The following is a 23,397-nucleotide window of genomic DNA, read 5'->3' as shown; positions in this document are numbered from 1 at the left end:
ATGGGCTAGTCACTCATTGCCCAGCCAAAACAACACACCCAAAAATCCAAAACAAACAAACAAACAAACAAACAAACAAAAAAAACATTGATGAGAACACCCGGGAATGGGGGCTGGAGCCAATGGCATCAGAGAAGAGAACACCTGCAATCTCTCAGTTTTCCAAGAACTTTGAAGGGGAGAGAGCCATGCTCAGTGACATGCCATGTCAGTGTGTGAGTTGGGATGAGTATTTTCAGGTTTTTAGAAAGACTTTATAAAAAAACCCTGGCCTTCTTAGTATGCCTGCCTGTGCTCTGCCTGTAGGAAATTACCTCATTGTATCTTTAGCACTTAACACAGTTATCAGCACATAGTAGGAGTTGAATAAATGCTTGTTAAATCGAATTAAATTAATGACAGGTTTTATTTCTTTTGCACCTTTCCTTCTCCCCTCAGCACCCAGTCAATGGGACTGGCACATAGAGAAGGTGTTCAAATGAAAACTTGTTGAATTGTAGGGAATTGAATTAGAGATGGGTCAGTTTACTCTCAGGCTGTCCAGCCTACCTATATCCACAGCCTTCCTTCCTCTCTCCTGCCTCTCCCTCTTCCCAAGAAAGGGCAACCTTAGCAGGGTTACTTCTGGAGTACAAACCCCATTGCTTGGGGATGAATGTCCCCTCTGGGCATGTTCCCTGTTTCTATACATAAGGCACAGCACTACTAACAGCTGTTGTGGCCACATAATTAACCATTAACTCTATTCTCTGTGACAGGCACAAACTCTTAGTCGTTAGTAAAGCTGTCAAGAGTTGGAAGAAGACCTTCTTTTTCCTCTTCCTTCCTGAGCCTTCCCTGGGTAGCTAAGTAACAATCTCTCACTAATCCCTGTGAAACAGGAAGAAATATAAAGTCAAGAAAAAACTTTCTACTCTTAGTCTTTCCTGAAAGTAACTGGGAAGTCACCTTGGTAGAGTGGGAAAGAACCCCGGTTTTGAGTCTAAGCTCTCTGCCTGTGTAACCTTGAGCAATTCACTAGTGGGACCTCTCTAAGACTGTTTCCTCAGTTGTAAAATTGGGCTAATCACACATTACCTAGAAATTTCAATGTCAGATCTAGAACAGTCCACCCCACTCCTGCCCACTTCCTCACAGTTCACCAAAGAACAACTCCTTAAATACCCCCCTTGGCACTTTCAAAAGAGGATAGTCAGCAGAGCTGATGCTTCACCTCTGGGGAGGCAATGAGGCAGCAGGGACTCATGTAAGCCCCCTGTTTAAAAAGAACACAGCCAATCAGAATCCTTTCATTGGCTTTTGTTTTTGGTTGATTGGGTTGACTGTCAATCATGAAAGTCTTTCTAGAGTACCTAAGAAAGTATAGATAATTCTCCTATTATAATGTGAACAAAGACATTCTATCAAGATCTCTTGCATAACAGCTTTTCCAAGTCATTTATGCAATATCTAAATTAAAAAAAAAGTCTGAGAGAAAAATGGTAGATACATCCAAGCACATTCCAAAGGAGCCATTTAAAGTCTAATTTTTAAAGAAACAAAACAACCATTCCAACCCTTCTCTTCTGCAAACCAGAACTCTTCCTGCAATAATATGACATGACAAGAATAACTCTGGTAAATAGAACTATATGTTGAATTCTCCCTGGGGAACATCTGCATCAACTGTAATGATTTCTCAAAAGTATTTTTCAGGAGCAGAGAATATCATTATGTTGTCACGTCAGTGACACTGCAGATATGCTTCAGGACTCTCTTTCATTACATGCCTCTGTTTCCAGGCACTTTAAACTTTTGGAGAGTTGTATTTTATGAAAGTTAGCTCCAACTTAGTGCATCACAAGTTATTAATGAGTTTGAAGACGAATTTGGAGAGAAATTACGATCACGCATCCGGTACTTGAAGATGATTACCTTTTTAAAATTGAATCGTTAGCAGAATATCTCTATGTTTTCTATGTTTTCTGGGTCAATGTTATCCAATATATCACTGGCTAATGAAAAAAAATGGAGATAATGGAGTCAGAAGCTGGTTTACTTTTGAACTTTTCAGGGAGTGTCATTCAATACTCCTGCTATATATTTCATTTTACATTTTATATAAAATAAGTGTTATATTTTATATAAAATTATATTTTAATTCATCCAGAAATATTTGCTGAGCTCCTATAATATGCAAGACAGTGGGGTAGGCAGTGATGAACCTATAATGATGAATAAGACATGGTCCTCACCCTTAGGGAGCTTACAGTCTTAGAAAACAGGTTTTTAGAATCAAGACTAATACTAATCTTATCAGATAACTGTGTTATCAGGATGTCACTTTGTGACTTCATCCTTGAAAGCCCAGCTCTTTTGCTTCTGTCCAGCTGCTAACCTCTCTTTTTTGTGAACATCTATAGTACTTTATATGTAAAGCATTTTTTGGGGGGCAGGGCAATGAGGGTTAAGTGACTTGCCCAGGGTCACACAGCTAGTAAGTGTCAAGTGTTTGAGGCTGGATTTGAACTCAGGTCCTTCTGAATCCAGGGCTGGTGCTTTATCCACTGTGTCACCTAGCTACCACTTAGCTGCCCCCTATGTAAAGCATTTTGTAATGCCCTAAGTACCATACAAATATCAAGAGTTATTATTACTTGTCCCATTCATATGATGCTTAACACAAATTACTTTGAGAGGCAGCATGGTATAGCTGGACATGGAGTCAAGAGACCCTAGGTGGGGCTGGCTCCATGATGGTTTTGGACAAGTCACTGAACTGGTTTCTTTCTCTATCATCCTTAACAATGTGTTTGTACATAGCAATAGCTGCACTCAATTCACAGGCCTGTTGTGAGGAAAGGACTTGGTAAAGCTTTAACTGCTATAAAAATGTCAGTTATTATTTCTGAAAAGGCTCTATTAAAAGTGAGTCATGTATGACCAAAGCCTACTCAAAACAACAATGCTATGCCCCAATATGGTTACGCCTTGCAGGTCTAAGAGTCAACCACTCCCCAGATGTCAAGGTGGCTGTGTTGGTTTGTTTTTGGATCCTCGTGGAAGAAATCCTAATTTTGAGATAAGTATGAAATACAATGGAACAAGAATCCTTGTGCAGTTACCCTGGTAGATTAGTTTTTGAAGGTTATCATTTGTCTCTTTTCAAGGAGGGGATGGAGTCTAAAGAGATAAAAGTGTGGGTAGGGACACGGACTTAACAAATCTGGCTTTTCTTCTTTGGGATTCAGGAAAAACCAGGAAAGAAAAGAGGAGACACATGATCGCCAGAATGTTAGATCCAGGAAGGACCTTAGAGATGATAGATAATACGACTCCCTTATTTTACAGTTGAAGCCTCACTCTACTTGGGTATCTGAGGCCCAGAATTGTTTAGTGACTTGTTTCAAGGTCACACTGCCCCAAAAGGGTCAGAGGTGACTCTACAGCCTTGGTCTTCTGACTCTGTGCACAGCCATCACTGACATCCCTCTGGGTTGACAGTGTCTAAAGCTGGAAAGTAATCATGTGGCTTTATAGTGATTGCATTTTCTGTGAGATTTTTTAGGAAGTCTGCCTAGTGTTTTAAAGTATCCCCTTAATGGGCCACAGTATGGAATCTCAGAATCTTAGAGAAGCAAGAGTTCATCAAGTACAGCCTGTCCTTGGACATCCCTTCTACAGCATCTTCTGTGTGTGTGTCTTTGTGTGTCTTTCTGTGGTTGGGGTGGGGGGTGGTGGTGGTGGGAGAGAGATTCCCACTACCTCCTGAGGCAGTCACCTTTTGGACAACTGTAATTTTTTTTTCTTGCTAGTAGAGGAAGGCCTTAACTTAAGTCTTCCTGACTCCCAGACCAGCTTTCTATCCAAAAAGTGACTCTATTTGGTTTCTTTCCTCCTCCTCCCTTCTTTACCCCAGGACCCTTTGATAGATAACCCCATTGTCAGTTTGCCTGGAGCATATGTAACTAAGAAATGTAAAGAAGAGTGTTGGGAGATAGGGCTGGAAAATTGGTGCCAAGCCTTGAGAGCTTTGAGTGCCAAGCTAAGGAGTTTGGATTTTACCCAGAAGATAATGGGGAGCCATTGAAAGTTTTTGATCAATGGTGTAAAATGATCAGATCTATATTATGGAAAGATTAATATGGCAGTAGAAAATAGGATCTAATTAGAAGAGTAAGGAAAGTAGGAAGAGTGATTAGGTAGGAGTTTTTTGTGATATGCTAAATATATTGAAGTCTTAGAGTGGTGGTGGCATTATGGGTTGAAAGGGAGGTACAGATGCTAAGATTGAATAGGATTGGTGTGATGTGGGAGATAAAGAAGAGGGAGGTCTTTTAGCACTTTGATTAAGCATATACATGTTAATATTTTTTTTCATCTTGTGTTTGCATCTGTGTATGTGAACTCCCAGCATAGAAACTTATTTCACAGATTACAGATGTCAATTCCTCCTTAACTCCTTTTCTTAGGAAGTTACCTGAGGGAACTGAGAATTTATGCGACTTGCCCATGATCACACAGCTAATATGTGCTAGACTAGATGCAGGACTTGAACCCAGGTGTCTTGGCACATCCTAAGCACTTAATAAATTCTTATTGATGGACTGACTGATTGGCTGGAGAAACTTTTAGCTATTTCTCTTTGGTTTTCTTTCATTGTTCATTTTGGTGTATTTTTAGAGCTTTGTTGTTCAGTTGTGACTGACTCTTTGTGACCCCATTTTTTGGGGTTTTCTTGGCAAAGATACAGCAATGGTTTGCCATTTCCTTCTTTAACTCATTTAACAGATGAGGAAACTGAGGCAAGCAGGGTTAAGGGACTTGCCCAGGGTCACACAGCTAGTATCTGGGGCTGGATTTTAATTCAGGAAGATGAGTCTTCCTGACTCCAGATTTAGTGCTCTATCCCACTGTGCCACCTAGTTGCCCACCTTTAGAGCTTTATTAGGGTGTTTTGGGCAGCGATCTGGGCTTCTCTAGGTCTTAACATTCTTTCATCTTCCCACAATTCTCTAGTACCTGTATTTCTATCTTTTTTCAAAAACCTCTGTTAGGTAGAGACTATAGCCATGACATTCTTTAGTATACTCCTCTGGGTTATTAAGTACTTAATGCTTTTTGATCATGAGCTTGAGGAAATAACTTTTGGGGGGCTAGAATAACATTTAATCTACTTTCTTCCCTTTTCCCTCTTTCTTCCCAACAATAATTGAGCACCTACTATGTGTACACAAGGTGCTTGTGTTACAGAGACCCTCTGAGGCAGCTGTGATGGTCTGTCTGAATGTAGCATTCTCATTCCCATCTCCACAAGTCCTGCAGTTCCACCTCTTGAAACGCCCCCTTCCATCCTCTCAGCTTGTCAGGAGCCTGCTCATCTTTTCAAGTTAACTTCCTACTCTGAAGCCTTCCCCATTCCTCTAGGCCAAGATGATCTTTCCTTTCTCCAGATTCATTTGTTGCTTAGGGTTAGCACTATCTACCTTGGTTCTGTACTACTTTTTTTTTTTTGGGGGGGGGGTCCAGACTTGTGCTTTCATTGGTGCAGGAGACTCCTGGAGGGGATACTCCTTCCACTGATTCAGATGAATAACAATAGCTATCACAGCTATAGCAGCTACTCTGTGCCAGGCACTGTGCTAAGTGCTTTACAGCGATCTCACTTGATCCTCACAACATCGCTGGGAGGTAGTTGCTATTATTATCCCAATTTTATGGTTGAAGAAACTGAGTCAAACAGAAGTTACGTGACTAACTCAAAGTCACACAGGTAGCAAGTGTCTCAGCCTGAATTTGAACCCAAACTTCCTGACTCCAAGCCCAGTGGCCTGTGCCAACTAGCTGCCAGGTTAGCAACTGTTTTGCAGCTTATTGTCCTAGCAAGCCTCCTGGGGGCACTGAAGTTTTTGATTTGCTCAGTGTCACATAGCCAATATATATCAGAGGCCAAAATGGAAGCAAGTTCTTCCTGACACAGGCTGGCTCTAATACACCAACCTCATTGTCTATGTAACTCTTCTTTAAATGTTTCACAAGTCCCCCAAAAGAAAAATGAGTTTCCCTTTTTTGTATTCATGATGTCCAAAATAAGCTCCGTTGGGCCTTACCAATAGTACCCAGCACACGACTAGGTACAGAGAAGGTGCTCAGTTAATGAAACGAAGGTAAAAGAAGGGAAGAGAATTCAGTAACAATGTCAGGAGGCTGACATCATTCTATTACTATGGAGCAGTGCATGCAGGGAACCTTTTACCCTTCTAAAAATTCATCATATTGTCTTCCAATAAAGTCAAGAGTTTAATCTCCTTTCAATAGGCACAACATGCAAAGAATAAAGTGCATCATCATTATTAGCATTTTCCTACTAACAGATTTTAGAAGCTGTTTCCATATCAAGTAGATCAACCTTTCTGTTGTCATAGAGACAAAGATCTTTATATAACTATGGGTAAGGTGAGAGTTTTTTTTTTCTTTCCCTCTAGTTGCCTGGAACTAATGAGAAAAGAAGGAAAAAATTTTAAATCAAACCTCTTATGAGCTACAAGTTCATTTTCCCCCCCTAATTAAAATGAACTAGAATGTGGGAGGCCATTACTTGGTATCACACTGGAGGAATCTCTAAACTCTATTTTTGTATTTCAAATACCTAGAACTTAAATAAAATATGAAAAGGGAAGCAAAGATTTGAAAGCTACCATTTAAAATATTTGTAAGCAGTAAGCTTATCTCAGCGATGATACGCAATTCTGATCTGAATACATTTTAGCACCCCATTGTTGTTAACTTTTGGGGTCCTTTGATTCTAGTAAGGTCTGAAGTGATTAAGACACTTAGAATTTTCTTGAGAAATTGTTATTTGACTATTTTCTCTACTACATAAACCATCTAAGGGGACTTCCCCCTCCCTCCCAATATCCTTCAACCCAATAATTGTTCTGTCCAAATAATGAGTATAATACAAAGAACCTTGGTTTGGGAATCAGGAGACCTGGGCCATGCTGCTTATTTTATGAACTTGGATAACAATAAAAGTGGTTCATCTAGTCACATTGTAAACTTTGAAGTACATTTTGTCACTGTGAGAAATTCAGCAGCCCCAGTGATGCCACAGAGAAAACGAAGTCCACAGGACATTAAAAAGCAGAATTCCTGAACTGGTAACAGAATGAGAATGAATGACCCACTGAGAGCATGGAGGAGTGGGATGGAATAGAGGATTGACAGTCTGAATGGGAACTATCACCATCCAGAAGTCCTTCCCAAGGGCAAAGCCAGATATAGGCTCAAAGGAGAAAGGACTGATTGGTTCCACTTCATCCAGCTGCCCCCAAATCTTCTGCAGCCTTTGTATACACTTCCATCCCTGCCCACAATGTGGCATTCCTGCTTTTTTTGCCCACTGGATTTAGTTTTCCCAGGGGCAGCCCTAGGGCCTCTCAAATTCCTATACAGATGAAATCTGCCTGTAGATAGATTAGTTGATATAGATGCCTATCTCTATTGATAGATTTATCTAGGTATCTATACCTATATCACTTTAAAGTTTATAAAGGGCTTTGTTCACAACTGTGCCAAGTGTTATTACCTTCATTTTGCAAGTGGGAAAAAGGAAGTTTAAAGGTTTTGAGGAAGCTGCTCACTCCCATAGCTAGTAAGCAGAGATTCAAAGGAAACTGATAAAGCAGCTCAAATGCCACCTCTTACATCAAGTATTTCCTTGCCACCTCTCTCCCCCATCAATTGTTGTAGTTGTTTGTCCTTTTTTCTCAAAGAGCACCATGACAGCGAGGTGATGTCATAACTTACAGTGAATTGGATTTAAGTGAGGTAGGGCTGTGTGCAGTCACAAACTGCTTTCTCTCCTCCAGAGGTATATGGATCTAGTTGCAAGATATAAATCAGGACAACTGGAGATGACCCTGGATGTTTAAGGCAATTGGGGTTAAGTGACTTGCCCAGGGTCACACAGCTACTAAGTGTCTGAGGTCACATTTGAACTCAAGTCCTCCTGACTCCAGGGTTCTATCCACTGTCCTCCCTACTCCCCATCAATTACCTTGTATATATAAATGTATATAAATGGCAGCATAGTATTGTAATGATTGGAATGACGCCACCTGCTGGAGACTTACTGTAGAAAAGCTCTGCCATGAGGTGAAGGTCTCTGAGGGCAAGACCATGCGTCTTTTCTTTGGCATCAGGAAGTGGTTTGCTGGTGGGAGGAAGAAGGGGGAGCCTGGTGCTCTGACTCTCTCTTTCCTCAGGACTCCGGTGGAGAAGGGAGCGAGAAATGTGCTCTCACTTTAATAGATAGATGAATCTAGGCCTTTCTTTTTCTCTTCACCAAATTCTTATTCTCCTTAATAAATGCTTAAAAGCTAACTCTTGCTAAAGCTTTTAACTTATTGGTGACCACTCATTAGATATTTTAGACAGACTAGCTAGAATTTTAGTCTTTACAGTATGTATCAATTATATAAATGGCAGTGTAGTCTAGTGGATAGAAAACTGGCCTGATAACCAGGAAAACCTTATTTCAAGTCTCCCCTCAGACATAGAATAGATGTGTGACCCTGAGCAAGTCACTTAACTTCTCAGTGCTCTAGGCACTTCTTAAACTTTTTCTACTTGTGACCACTCTTTGCCCAAGAAATTTTTATGTGACCCCAAGTATATAGGTATATAAAATAGGTATATATAACTTTTTACTGTTGCCATTTTTTTTATAACTCCCACATTCAATTATTGGACCCCACATGGAGTCTCAACACACAGTTTAAGAAGCTAGGCTCTAGGCAATGATCTCTAAGATGATCCATCAGAACAGGTACACTGGGCAAGGAAGTTTTTTCTTTTAGGGAGTTCCCTATTCTGATGAAATCACAGGTCTAGGTCCTATCCCCATATATCTATATATATAGCTCCCACCCCTATATATGTGTATTTATTCTCTCTCTCTCTCTCTCTCTCTCTCTCTCTCTCTCTCTCTCTCTCTCTCTCTCTCTCTCTCCCCCCATATCCTATTGCCTCATTTAATGTAAATTCAATGTAAATTCCTCTAGGCTACTACTCATTTTATTTTTTGTCTTTTATGTTGCCAGCTCCTGACACAATTCCTGATACACACATAGTAGTCACTTTATAAATGCTCCTATCAATCAAATTGATTGATAACTGGGAAATTGTCCAGAGTGGGCATAAATTGTAGGTCTAAGGTCCTTGAGTTAATGCCATGTGAAAGAGAATCAGTTGAAAGAACAAGAGATGTTTAGCCTGGAGAAGTCTTAGGGGAAGAGATGTTAGCAGTCCTGGAGGATTTGAAGGGTTGTCACCTGGAAAAATGGATTAGACTTGTTCTGTTTGGCCCTAGAGGGCACAATTACTTGCAAAGTTTGAAAATTGCAGACGGGCAGACTTAGGTGTGAGATTAGGGGAAAAAACATCTTTGAGACAATTAGTTAACTCAGAGTAGGATGGATTGCCTGTGGAGGGGGTAGGTGCTTGTTAGCTATGTTGAAGAAGACATTTCTTTTTTCAGGTTTGTCTTGACCAAGGTGAATCCTGAGGCCCCTTTGAGCCTTAGACTATATTTATGATATATGAACTAGAAGAGATGAGATGAGGTCTTCCAAAGGGCATTTGCTGGGTACTGACTGTATTTCTCCCTTACCCTATCTGAGGAGAATGCCATTTATTTAAAAATTAAACTTAAAACACACACACACTCTCCTTTTCCCCCTCCATTTTTGGGGGGAGGAAATGGAACAGAGATCTGGTGTTGCATTTAATACAATTGTGCCTCCACTCCTCTAAAAATGCCTCTACACATATGTCCAACAGTCCCTCAATAGGGACAAAGTCTTTCTGTGCTGATAGTTTAGACTAAGCCATAAGAAATCTCTGGGAAAAGTTACCTTCTAGTGACTTAAATCCACTCTAAAAGGGTGAATGAATGCTATAAAAATAGTTTTCAGAGAGTAGCCTTGAATAGGGAGATGGAAAAGAAATCACGAAGACACTGAAGAAAGGGGTCCCATAGGGAAAGGGTGAATTAAGGGGAACTTGGATTGAAGCAGGAGGGAGTTCAGGACAGATTATGGTAACATCTGGCCTTGGAGAAAGTAGATGGTGAATGTATTCAGCTTTCTCTGATTTTTTTCAATCAATAATATCCTCCCCAGTCTATCTCCCCCTTCAACCCCCTAGCCCCGCTATTTCTTTTCCAACTAAGAGGAAAGATTGAACCTGGTGTCCTGTGCAGCAGAGTTAGTACTCACAACAACCACCCCCCACTAACTGATATCCTGGCATACAAAATTGGAGGAGGTTGTGGTGAAGCTAGATTCTCTCCTCAAAAGATAGAGGCTGAGCAAGTAAAGGGGATGGGATGAATTGGGAGGATATCACATGACTTAGATTGGGGTTGGTCTCTCCCAAAGAGTTGAAAGTTGTGGTCTAGAGTGAATCAGGGATTAGATTTAGGAGGTCATCTGGTCTTCATGTAGTCCTCATTTTACAGAGGAGGAAATGGAGGCCCACGGAGGCTAAGTGACTTTCTTGCCCAAAGTCACCCAGGGGGCAAGCGGCAGACCCAAGTCCTCAGAAGTCAGATCCTCATGGCGCGTCCTCATCTCCCCTCACCCCTTTCCTTTACCTCCCCTCCCTAGCTAGGGCTGCCTTAGGGCTGACATTACTCACAGCCGGGTGAAGCCCGGGCTCACGTCTGGGCAGCGCAGGGCGCCGTCGGGGCTGCAGCTGCAGAAGTCGGGACAGCGGGTTCTCGTAGGAGAAGGCCACAGCAGCAGTAGCAGCAGGAGCACGGAGAGCAGCTCCCGCAGCCCTGGCACGGTCAGCGGCCGCCCCATTGTCTGACTCAGCGCCTCTCACCCATGGCCTGGGCTAAGTGAACAGCGCCTCCAGCCTGGGACCTTCCCGCACTCCTTTGGTGGGTCGGGGGAGGGGAGGCAACTCCTCTCTTGCTTCCTGAGCTCCGAGCTTCTCTTGTCCCGGTGTGTCAATCCGCAGGCCGGCCTCCCTCCACCCTCCAATCCGAGGGATTACTAGATTCTGCCCCGGACTGGGACCTTGCCGCTGTCCCAGCTTCATTCTTCTCAGCCCCGCCCCACTTCGCTCCACCTCTCCTCGGAGCAGGTTCCTGGGCAGCCCCGGGTGGTCCCAATCATGGGAAGCAGCCCAGGGTCATGGAATGAGAACTGCAGTAAGTCTGGAACCCCGCTTTCTTGTTCCTGCCCTGGCACTTGCTGTTTTTATGTTCTTGAGAAACAGTAGAAAGTTCCGCTACCCTCCTCTGAACCTCTGTTTCCTTATCAGGGGAATAGGGGTAGTAACACCCTCCAGCCCTGAGGATTATTGTGAAGAGTAAGGACGGTTATGAATTTGAAAGCACTTTAAAAATGCCCCGGGAACCTTGAATGGGAGCAAGATCTCCCAGGGACTAAGAGATAGCCCTCTCTCTTATCTTGAATATAGCTGCTCTTCCCCTTCCTTTTCTCAAAGAAAAGAGTTGCTTTCCAGGCTTGCAAGTGAAGGGACCCCTGGGAATCCCGGAAGGTTGGGAAAAAGAGGCAGCCTTGGAGGCCAGGGGACTAGAGAGGCATTTTAATATGTTTTATGATGTGCAAGGCACAGTCTACTGGTGAAGGGTGGAGAGTCAGGTATCTTGGTGTAAGAAACTTTAGGAGGGAGATAACAATGTTTTCTATTTCTTTGACACTTTATAGTTTTCACTTGATTCTCACGATAAATGGTAGTCGAGATAGGTGCCCCCATTTTATAGATGCAGAAACTGAGACTTGGATATTTGAATCCCATGGTTATGGATCTAGTAAATGAGAGAACCACAAAACTTTTTTTTGGGGGGGGTGGGGCAATGGGGGTTAAGTGACTTGCTCAGGGTCACACAGCTAGTAAGTGTCAAGTGTCTGAGGCCGGATTTGAACTCAGGTACTCCTGAATCCAGGGCCGGTGCTTTATCCACTGCGACACCTAGCTGCCCCCTGAATCACAAAACTCTTAATTCCTACCCCAGTACTTTGGACATTATGCCACAGCAGACCTCTTTCTCCAATGCAAAGGGATTTTGACTTTAGTTCATTTGTACTGTGTATGCTGGACCACGTAGTCCTTTAGTATGTAAGTATATACATGCTTATACATGGATCTGACTGTGGTTTTATCCATGTGACTATGCTCCTCTCCCCTGCCATTCTGTGCCTGGTTTCTTGGAATAATCTTTTTTTTTTTTTATTCATTGATTGTTGATCATGTTACTGGAGATGAGAGGAATTCTGCAGTTGTCTACCAAGATTTTTGCAAAGCATTTGATAAAAGCACAATAGATAAAAGTATAAGCCAATGGATTTGGAATTGTGATAATGGCCAGACCCAAGAATAGAAACAAATGGTTTAATGTTAGCTTCAAAGGAGGTCTACAATGCAGTGCATCAGGGATCTATGCTTGGGGTTGTGCTATTTTACATCGTTATCAATCTCTTAGATAAAGTTCTATGATTCTCTTAATGCTGCATAAAATTGCCTTAGCTTTTTGGTCTGTGATATTACTTTGAATTCATATGAAGCTAAAGTCCCAAGATCCTTTTCAGAGGAATTTATTTCTAGCCAATGACCCTATCTCTCTCATTTTGTATTTGTGAAATTAACTTTTTTGAACCCAAGTGTAAGACTTGACATTAATCTCTATAAAATTTCATCTTGTTACATTTGACCTGAGGTTCTACTCTACCAAGACATTTTTGAATTCTTACTGTCATCTAAAGAATTAGTTTTGTGTCATCTGCAAATTTGACAAGCATGACTCCGGAGCCTTGATCTGAGTCATTGATAAAAATGATAATGGTATAAAGTCAACCACAGGTACCTGGTGAACCCTACTAGAGACCTTTTTTCAAGCTGACATGGAACCTTTAAGTGACTACTCTTCGGATTAGAACACTTAAAAGTTCTCAATACCCTTTATGGAATATTAATGGATCCACATTTCTTCATCCTGTTCTTAAGACTCAACTCAGACACTACTATCTTCAGTAGGCATTTCTTGGTTCCCTTAGCTTCTAATAAGAACCTTTTAAGACTACTTTTTGGGGCAGCTAGATGGCGCAGTGGATAAGGCACCGGCCCTGGATTCAGGAGGACCTGAGTTCAAATCCAGCCTCAGACATTTGAAACTTACTAGCTGTGTGACCCTGGGCAAGTCACTTAACCCCAATTATCCCACCAACCCCCCCCCCCCAAAAGACTACTTTTTGCCTTCTATGTGTATATGTTGAAGATATCTATTATTTACATTTTTGTCTTTCTCATTAAGTAAGCTCTTTGAGGGAAGTTTTTTGCTGAACAAGGTTCCTGACACATGATAAGTGCTTAATAAATGCTAGTTGATTGATTGGTTAAAGAATAGTATGACCATGACCTAGGGCCTCCAGGCTGTGGGTTTTTTGGTTTTTTTTGCAGGCAATGGGGGTTAAGCGACTTGCCCAGGGTCACACAGCTAGTAAGTGTCAAGTGTCTGAGGCCGGATTTGAATTCAGGTACTCCTGAATTTAGGGCTGGTGCTTTAACCACTGCGCCATCTAGCTGCCCCGCCCCCCCCCCCCAGGCTGTGGGTTTTTATGGATGAGGTTTAATCTGAGGGGCCACCCACAAATTTTATTCTCTCTTTCATTTGTAATGTCCCTACCAGAGTTTGCTCTGGATAATCAGCATATAGCTCATATGTAAGTCTGTCCCCTACAAAACAGGCAACATCATTTTACTTTTCCTTTGCTGAGGCCTACAAAGTCCTAAAGTCCTCCATGCTTAGTGACACCCTGTGTTCTGTGTTTTCGTGGTAAGAAATTGAACTTAGGTCTTCAAGACAGGTAACATGCCCGTATTCTAGTGAATCTTCTCTTCAATTACACAAAAGCTTTCCAAGGAATTAGGCTCTCTTTGTGAGCCCATTGGCTGCTATATAGATAATACTATTTTCATACCCGACTCACAGTTTGAATGACCCATTTTCATTGTGGAGCTTAAAGAGCAGGTCCTTTGCTTCTTCACATCAGACTGAAGCCCCTCATTTCTGATTCTGCCAGCACCATGGCCATATCCTTGTTATTTTTTTTTTTTAGGTAATAAACATTTTTTTTTTTTTTTTTTTTTTTTTTTTAGTGAGGCAATTGGGGTTAAGTGACTTGCCCAGGGTCACACAGCTAGTAAAGTGTTAAGTGTCTGAGGCTGGATTTGAACTCAGGTACTCCTGACTCCAGGGCCGGTGCTCTATCCACTGCGCCACCTAGCTGCCCCTGTAGTAAACATTTTTATTTATAGTTTTGGGTTCCAATTTTTATCTCTCCTCCCCTCCCTCCCCTCTCCTCTCCCTGAGAAAGCAAGCAATAAGATATGGGTTATACATATATGATTATGCAAAGTATTACGGTATTTGTCATTTTGTAAAAGAAAACTTAATTAAAAGAAAAAAATGGGAGGCAGCTAGGTGGCACAGTGGATAAAGCACTAGCACTGGATTCAGGAGGACCTCAATTCAAATCCAGCCTCAGACACTTGACACTTACTAGCTATGTGACCTTGGGCAAGTCACTTAACCCTCATTGCCCTGTCCCCCTCCCCAAATGAAAGAAAGTGAAAAATAGTATGTTTCAGTCTGTGTTCCATCAATATCAGTTCTTTCTTTGGAGGTGGATAATGTGTTTCATCAATAATCCTCTGGGATTATTTTGTATCATTGTATTGTTGAGAATAGTTAAGTCATTCACAGTTCTTCATCAAACAATATTGCTGTCTCTGTGCACAATGTTCTCTTGGTTCTGCTCACTCCACTATACATCAATTCATACATGTCTTTCCAGGCCTTTCTGAAGTCACCCTGCTCATCATTTCTTATAGGACAATGGTACTCCATCACCATCATATACCACAGCTTATTTAGTCATTCCCCATTTGATGGGCATTCCTCTGGTTTCCAATTCTTAGCCACCACAAAAAGAGCTGCTAGAAATATTTTTGTAAAAGTAGGTCTTTTTCTCTTTTTAGGGATGTCTTTGGGATATAAACTATGAGAATCAGAGTGCACCCCCCTTCTGAGAAAGACATTGTGAGGACCAGGACAGTACCACCCTGAGGAGAAAGCATGTGACTAGAACAGTTACACCTATTCATAGAACCACCTGTAAGTCATGCCAATCAATGTGACCAGCCAATTAGCTTGGAACTGTGTGTGGGGACCTCGCCTGGGTGGTCCCACAGGGAACTTCTATTTTATGATAATGGGGGATCTTTCTTTCAGTTGGAGCTCGAGGGAGCAGCAGCAGGTCCATGGAGCTAGGCTCTTTCTTTCTGAACTCCACATGTTCTTCCTCTCTCTTTTATTAACTTATAATATACTTTAATAAATTCTTAATGCCCAAAGACTGGTGCTATAAGCTTCTAATTCAAGGCGACCACACATTAGATTTTAAACATAACAAAACCCAGCAGTGGTATTGCTGGATAGGCCTTTGGGCATAGTTCCAAATTGCTCTCCAGAATGGTTGGATCTTTTCACAACTCTACCAACAGTGGATTAGTGTCCCAGCTTTCCCAAATCCTCTCCAACTTCCAATATTTTCCATTTTTGTCATATTTGACCATGGCCATATCCTTGCTCTTCTTCTTTCAAGACTCCATTTCACTCAAGGAATTCCTTTTTTCTCACTTAAAGGTCAGGATCCAGAACTCTCAAATTTGGGGTTACCCAAGAGTCAACTTTCAACCTTGAGGACTATGCTCCTTCTTCGGCTTGATTCTGAGATCACACTGCTTACAACCAGGAACCTAATGCTAAAGAACAACATTATTGAGGACCTTCCTTTTCAGGCCACATGGGTGAGGGAGTGCCTGCATTTTTGCTTCAAAGCCATGATGCATAGCAAGTTAGCAGGGAGAGGGAGGGAAAGTGGTATTCTCTCCTTCCCCTACATTAGCTGTTCTTTCAACATCTCTTGGGAGAAAGCATGATTAGAAAAGGCAAAGGAAAAAGTCCCCAAAGTGGTCTGTTGGCTTTCTTTTTAAGTCAGCACAAAGAATGGCTTTTTCCATGAGTCAGAGCCAACCAATTCATCCTGAGGTTAGCTTTAGGTACTGAGAATTAATTAGCTGTCTTTATTTCTCTCATCAAGGTGCCAGTGGGCACATCTGCACCCTTGCACTAAGGTGTTTCCAAAAGTCCCAGCCAAAGGCTCAATGTCTTGTAAGTTCATCAAATCGATCAAGAAATTCCCTTGTTTGGGGGCAGCTGGGTGGCACAGTGGATAAAGTACTGGCCCTGGACTCAGGAGGATCTGAGTTCAAATCCAGCCTCAGACACTTGACACTTACTAGCTGTGTGACCCTGGGCAAGTCACTTAACCCTCATTGCTTCCCCCGCTCCCCAAAGAAATTCCCTTGTTCAATCTCCTACAGAAGCAAGTGAGACTTTATAAAATAATTTATTAAAATTTAGATAAACCCCATATATATAATTCTTGTTTGTTTTTTGGAAGGGCAATGAGGATTAAGTGACTTGCCCAGAGTCACACAGCTAGTATGTGTTAAGTGTCTGAGGCTGGATTTGAACTCAGGTCCTCCTGAATCCAGGGCCGGTGGTCTATCCATTGTGCCACCTAGCTGCCCCTACTAACCATTTTTTTAAACAATATTTTCTGTAATATTGTTAGAAACTGAAGTCAATTTCACCAGACTTTAGTTTTAAAAATCCATTATCTTCCATTTTCTTGAAAATTGAAACAACATTTGCCCCCTTTCAATTTTGAGGTAGCTCTCCCATTCTATATGATCTTTCAACAATCTCTGTTGGGGGTTGGCAATCACATCCCACAGTTCTTTCAACATCCTGAAATGCAGTTCATCTGACATGGTGACTAGAACTCACCAAGTATATAGATCTCTTGCTATCTTATGACCATGTTACTATGTTATTGTGTATTTTTGGTTTCAACTTCTTATTAGCCATTTTCAACTCCCTATTAGTCATTTCTTTCAAAGATCATTTCCTTTACTAAAAAATCAGACATGGGTGAGAGGTGAGCAGCTTTGTTTTCTCTCTATCAATTGTTATGGTTGTCTCATCCACCTTGAGCAATGGTCTTATCTTTTATTTGACTATCTTCTCTTTAAAACACTCTCCTCCCCTTTTTGTTTTCTTTACCATCTTTGGGCAGCCTTGGTTAAGTCTGAGCTTTAACAATCTTGAAACAAGTCTTACAGAACTGGGCCTGTAAAAACACACTTTTGTATTAATTCTCCATATTCTGTATATTTCTTTTTTTTGGCAAACTCTAATTTCATCAATAAATTACCTCTGCATCTGCCTTCAACTCTCTAGCCAGTCCTCACCCTTATTCTTCCTCAGTGAAATAGTTTCTTTTTTGTACCTTTAGAATTTAATCATTCCTTTCTGGACTGATATCTCCTACTGAAATTTGGGGCAAGGAACCCTACCTATCTGAATCTTTCAGAATTGGCCTTTTCCAAATTTATGGCATATTCAGGCTATTCTCAATCTTTCTCTTTTCTAGAACAAACTCTAAGATAGTGTGGTCACTCCACACTAAAGTTCAATTGTTTCTATCATAGTAAGCAACTCCTTCTAGTTGATGAGAATCAGGCATAGAAGAGAAATTTTTCCCCTTACTTCTTCCACCTTTTGAAGGATTACATTATCATTAAAGGAAGCCAGGAATTTTCAGTTGTTTTTCCGTGGACAGTATGAGAGTGTTTTAGCACATGTCTCGAAAAGTGAGGTTCTCCCCATCTCTACTATGTCACCTGACATCTCCTTACTATTGTGTAATTTAAAATTCTAAATGTGGGTTCTAATCTGTTTCCCTAGTTTTGGGGGAAACTAAAATCACTGATAAAATGAGTTTAGGGTTTTTTTTAAATTAAAAAAATTTTTTAAAAATTTTTTAGTGAGGCAGTTGGGGTTAAGTGACTTGCCCAGAGACACACAGCTAGTAAGTGTTAAGTGTCTGAGGTCGGATTTGAACTCAGGTACTCCTGACTCCAGGGCCGGTGCTCTATCCACTGCGCCACCTAGCTGCCCCCGAGTTTAGGTTTTTAAGGGTTTATTGAAAGATAGAAAGAGAAAGATTGAGAACAGAATTCCTACAGCCTAGCAATCCTATCTTTCCTCAATTTCCCTGTGAAGTCCTCTGGAGTCTCTCTCCACCACAGTGAAGTCAGGAACCCAAAGAGACAGAGCTCCCTGTGCAGGCTCTCCTTCCTCCTTCCTGTCCCCTCCCAGAAATGGGAGATTCTTCAAGCTGGTTGGTTGACTGGGCCAGAAGTTCAAAGTTTGTTAGCTTCTGAGAACCATGCTTTCTTAAGTACTCTCAAGTACCAGCCAGATGTGCTTAGAATCTAGTCAACTAGTCCAGTAGTATCTGCCTAATCTCATCTATCACATTCCATTATCTTGACACTATACTTCCAAAACTCTGGCCTTGAACTTTATTTCTCTAACTGCCTCTACTTGCCCTCCCCCTGTCTTCCCCTCCTCTCTCCCCTCCTCCTCTCCACAACCTGGGATTCCAACTCTTAGCTTCCCAGCTCTGATAAATGAGCTTTCCCCTTTTCATCTCTGGAACCAGACCTCTCACCACCTCCACATTATCCTCCTCACTGTCGTACTAAATGTGTACTGACTCCATCCTGACAAGCGCCCTTTATGTGTTGTCTTCTCCCATTAGAATGTAAGCTCTTTGAAGAAATTTACATGATAATCTTCTTGTGTGTTTGAAAGGAATAGCAAGTTGTACACAATAGATTTGTAGTTTCACATGCAATCATCTGATATGGGGGGGGGGGACCCGATAGGAGAAAGCACGCGGGTCCTTAGGATTCCTCTGTAAAGAATTACACTCTCGCACAAGACCTAATTAGGAATAAGAGAACAGGTTTATTGGGGTACAAGAGAAATCGGCCAGGAGGAAGGTTTTGCCAGAACAAAATGCTTTCTCCCTGGCTAACTTGTGGGGTGCCATTTTATAGGGTTTAGATGGGGGTGGGTAAGAGTCTCTTATTGCGTGAGGGGCTGGTGGTCTTCCTGAGTTGCGCTGGGGTTGGAAGAATCCCTCGTGAGAAATCTGGTGGTGGGTGTCAACTTTGTTCTGATGGGTCTAAGCAGTCTGCTGATGGGCAGTTCCAGGTGGTCTTCTCCTGGATTACCTCATCCAGATGCTTAGAATGACTGGAATGTAGGGTGATGGTCCTGGAGCATGCTAAATTCAATCTGTGCCACTCATCTCTGTTAGGTGAGTGTGTGTGTCCTTGATTGTGTTCAAGGAGAGGCCTACTTGATTTCAAGGGAAAACCCCTGAGGTTTCAAGGAAAAAGTTCCTTGAACCCCCCAGAGAATTGTTGGGGTGACCGGGGCCCATAATCCTCCCATGATACATCTTTTTGTTATTGTTGTTATTTGTCCTTCATTCTCAAAGAAGACCATGACAATTGGTGAACAAAAAAATGGGAGTCCCATTATCAGGAAATGATGTCATGACTTGCAGTGAATTGAATTTAAGTGAGGGAGGGCTATGCAATATCACCAACCTTGCTCTCTTCTCCAGAACCATCTGGGTCCCGTGGCAAGATATATATCAGGATGACTCGAGATGGCCCTGGATGTTTAAGGCAATTGGGATTAAATGACTTGCCCAGAGTCACACAGCTAATAAGTGTCTGAGGTGAGGTTTGAACTCAGGCCCTCCCAACTTCAGGGCTAGTGCTCTATCCACTGCACCACCTAGCTGCCCTCCTTTTTTATTGTACTATGTTATGGAAATGCTGGTTTTATTCCATAAATTAAAAATAAAAAACAAGCAAGCAGCACCTGGCTTATTACCTTGTTTTTGTATTTGCATCCTTAGAATTTAGCCTTGTGCCTGACTGATATAAGGGCTTAATACATTCTCTCCATCTCTGTCTCTATCTATCTTTCTATCCATTAATCATGCTTCCACTTCAGGTTTATGATATATTTTTCCAAGTTCATCATCTTTCTGTCTAGGTTGTCTATGATTTATTCTTTTGACAATATTTCTTCTCTTTCATTGTTGATTTTTTTACCCAAGTACTCTGCACCATCCCCCCTCCTGCCCCGAATTTCCTCACCTGAGCATATCTTCCTTATATGAATTACAACTTCTTTTTTGTCCCCCAACCTGGTCCTACCTTTGCTTATTCTGTTCCTTTTGAATACATCATTACCTTCCAAAACCATATTACAGTTATGAGTCTCATCCCACCAAATCACATTGATATGTATAAAGTGAAAATTGCAACCTTGTGTTAGGATCTCTAGTGAGCTTTATTCATTCCTAAAAGGGAGATCTGATGTCAACCCTCTGTTCAGTAAATTTCTCTGTTACCTCCAGGAACCAATATAAACTCCTTTGCTTGTCATTTAAAACTCTTCCCACCGTGACCTCTTCCTACCTTTCCTATATTCTTACATTTGAATCTCCTCAAAATATTCTATGATTCAGTCACACAGGACATTCCATCTTTACCCATATGCCTTTGTATTGGACATTCGCCACGCCTGGCATGTTCTCCCTCCCACACTCTGACTCTTAATATCCTTGGCTTTCTTTAAGACTCAGTTCAAGCACCATTTCCTCCAGGAGGCCTTCTCATTCTCTCCTTGCTAGTACCAAGCTCCTTCAAGCCTCCCTTCCACATACCTTGTATTTATTTTGCCTATTCCGATTTGTATATGTTATCTTCTCCTTTAGAGGGCAGGATTGTTTTTTAATTTTTCTTTGTATTCCAAGCACTTAGCATAATGTCTGACAGACGGTAAGTGCTAAATAGTTTGTTGATTGAGTGATGCTCTGTACATTTATGTATAGATGTTGATCAGTCAACAAGTATTTATTAACCACCTGCTATAGTCTAGGCAACAAAGATTTAAATACAAAGAATACAACAATTCCATCTTGTAAGGAGCTAATATCTTAATGAGGGAGACAACAAATACAAGTCGATACAGAATAAATACAAATAAATATAAAATAGTTAGCTACAAGGTGTTTTGTGAGTGAGAACAGTATTTTGGAAGAGATCAGGAAAGACTTCATGTAGAAGGCAGTCCTTGAACTTTATCTTGGAGGGAGAGAAGGGATCTATAAGGTGGAGCTAAGGAATAAGTGCATTCCAGGCGTGGGGGGTGGCCAGTGCAGGGGCACAAAGAGGAAGCCAGTTTGGCTGTAATGAGGAATATCTGGAGGGGGACTAATCTACAAGGCTGGAAAGACAGTTTGGAGTCTGGTTGTAGGAGACTTTAAAGGCTAAACAGAGGACTTCATATTTTAATCTAGGAAAAAATAGGGAGATCCTGGAGGGTATTGAGTAGAAGAGGGATATAGTCAAATCTACAATGAAGAAATATCACTTTGTCAGCAGTGTGGAGGACTGACTGGAGTGAGGAGAGACTTGAGGCAGGGAGATCAATTAGGAAGCAATAATCTAGCTGAACAGTAATGAGGAACTGATACAACTGTGGTAGTTGTATCAATGGAGAGAAGGGGTCAGCTTGGGAGAGATGTGGAGAAAGAATTTACAAGACCTGGCAACTAATTAGTATGGCAATTAATTAGTATGTGGGTGTTAGGTGAAGAATCTAGGATGACCCTGAGGCCTTGAATCTGGTTGCCTAAAAAGATTGGGGGTGCCCTGGTTGATCGTAGAGAGGTTCAGAAGAGGAGAGAACTTGGGGAGAAAGATGAGTTCTATTTTTGAAATGAGTTTGAGATGCTTACATGATATCTACTTTGAAAGGAGGGCCAGATAAATGGACTTGGGAATCATCTACATATGGATCAAATTGAACCCATAGGAGCTGCTGATATCACCAAGTGAGATTAGAGGATCCAAGAGACAGCCCACAATTAAGAGCAGATGGGGAGAGAAGGTAGGTGAAGATGAGAACCTGAGTGAAGAAGGTGTCAGAAGATGAGGACAGAAAGCACAGAAGGCTGCTTAAAGAAGACAGAATTCAGGAGCTGCCAGGAATTGTTTACAATTGACCTTGCAGATGTGAGGAATTCCTTGGTTGGAGGAGAGTGTCATTGTTTCCGGAAGCTATTGGGAGGAAAGAAGATTGGTCTTCCCATGTGAAGAGCTCATTAGGCTTTGTTGCCCTTTGGTACCATCTACACTTGAGAGGAGAAACTCCTCAGTTGTTTACTTATATTGCCCTTACTGCTTTCTATGGCCTGAGAAGAAGTAGAGGGAGAAAGATGGGCTTTGCCAACTCTTCCAGTTGGTTTTTGGCTAAAATAATCTAATATTTTCTCAGCACTCTGCCAAGGGTGACTGTTTGATTTTCAGCAGCCCAGGGTTATCAGGGAAGCAGCCTTGCCTAGCAGGCCATCCCATGCCTCTATCTTCTGGAATCTCTCTCTTCCTTCAAGAGGCAGTGCAAGCACCAACTTCTAAACAAAATCTGTCCTGAGCAGTCCCAAAATACCAACAGGAGAGCTCCTAGGACTGGAAGGTGAAATGGGTTTCCCAGCAGGTAATATGTATTACTGGCTATTACTTAACGAGATCAAGGATATACATATCTGCAGTCTGGAGTTGGGAGGTGCCCTTGGCACACGGATTTCTTTAGCCATGTGCCTCACTGCTAGTTTTATGTAAATGTATCATAATCCTCCTCCCTCCCCACCAGCTGCCACCAAGGAATCTGTATTGGTGGGAGAATCTAGACTGTGATGTTTTGATTCTTAATACTTTGGCCTTCTCTTACATAAATGTTATGCCTTTTCTTGCATTTGCTTTATGGGTTAGGAAAAGTTTCATGTTTAGCAGTTGCTACTCTCCTTTCATTCTGGGGAAAGCCCCCAGACCAGCCAATGTGAATGTAACTGAGGCAACTCAGAGAGGAGGAAGAGGGTGGTGCATTGTCATGCCCAAGCTACAGTTAGATTTGTAAGACTGACTGCAAAAATCTTCTTACTAGCCCTTGTTTGGTATGCTCCATCCCTGGCCAGGAGCTCACTATTTTCATCCCTGATTCAGAAATCCAAATCTTGCTCTCAGATACCATCTCTTGTCCATTTTCCAAATGTAACTTTATCTTCTGAAATCCTTTCCTTTGACTGAGAGCAGGAAAGAAAAAAAAATGAAACACATACCCTTAAGATCTTTGGGTTCTTGACCAAGATGTTGAGTAATAATTCCTAGATGATTAGACAAGAATCATTCATGCCCATAGAAAATCACCAGAAATAGTTAGGAGTCATTTCACTTGACAAGTCTTTGGAGGTTGTATTACGAACTCTGTGTGTGTATTATATTTACACACATAAATATACACAACATACATATATGTAT

At 41.6% G+C, this 23,397-nt stretch overlaps 1 protein-coding gene across 1 annotated transcript in view; it reads right to left on the bottom strand.

Moving 5' to 3' along the window:
• The window catches only part of LHCGR (luteinizing hormone/choriogonadotropin receptor), an 85,567-nt gene extending 74,720 nt beyond the window's left edge, over positions 1-10,847 (bottom strand). The window contains exon 1 of the mRNA XM_043988152.1: positions 10,681-10,847. Coding sequence (XP_043844087.1) covers positions 10,681-10,847 — 167 coding nt within the window. The remainder of the gene's footprint in view (positions 1-10,680) is intronic.
• Between the last annotated feature and the right edge of the window lie 12,550 nt (positions 10,848-23,397).

Source organism: Dromiciops gliroides, chromosome 2 (assembly GCF_019393635.1).
Source record: "Dromiciops gliroides isolate mDroGli1 chromosome 2, mDroGli1.pri, whole genome shotgun sequence".
Classification (NCBI taxonomy): domain Eukaryota; kingdom Metazoa; phylum Chordata; class Mammalia; order Microbiotheria; family Microbiotheriidae; genus Dromiciops; species Dromiciops gliroides.
Note: the sequence above shows the minus strand (reverse complement) of the source record. Positions and strands in the feature narration are given on the sequence as shown.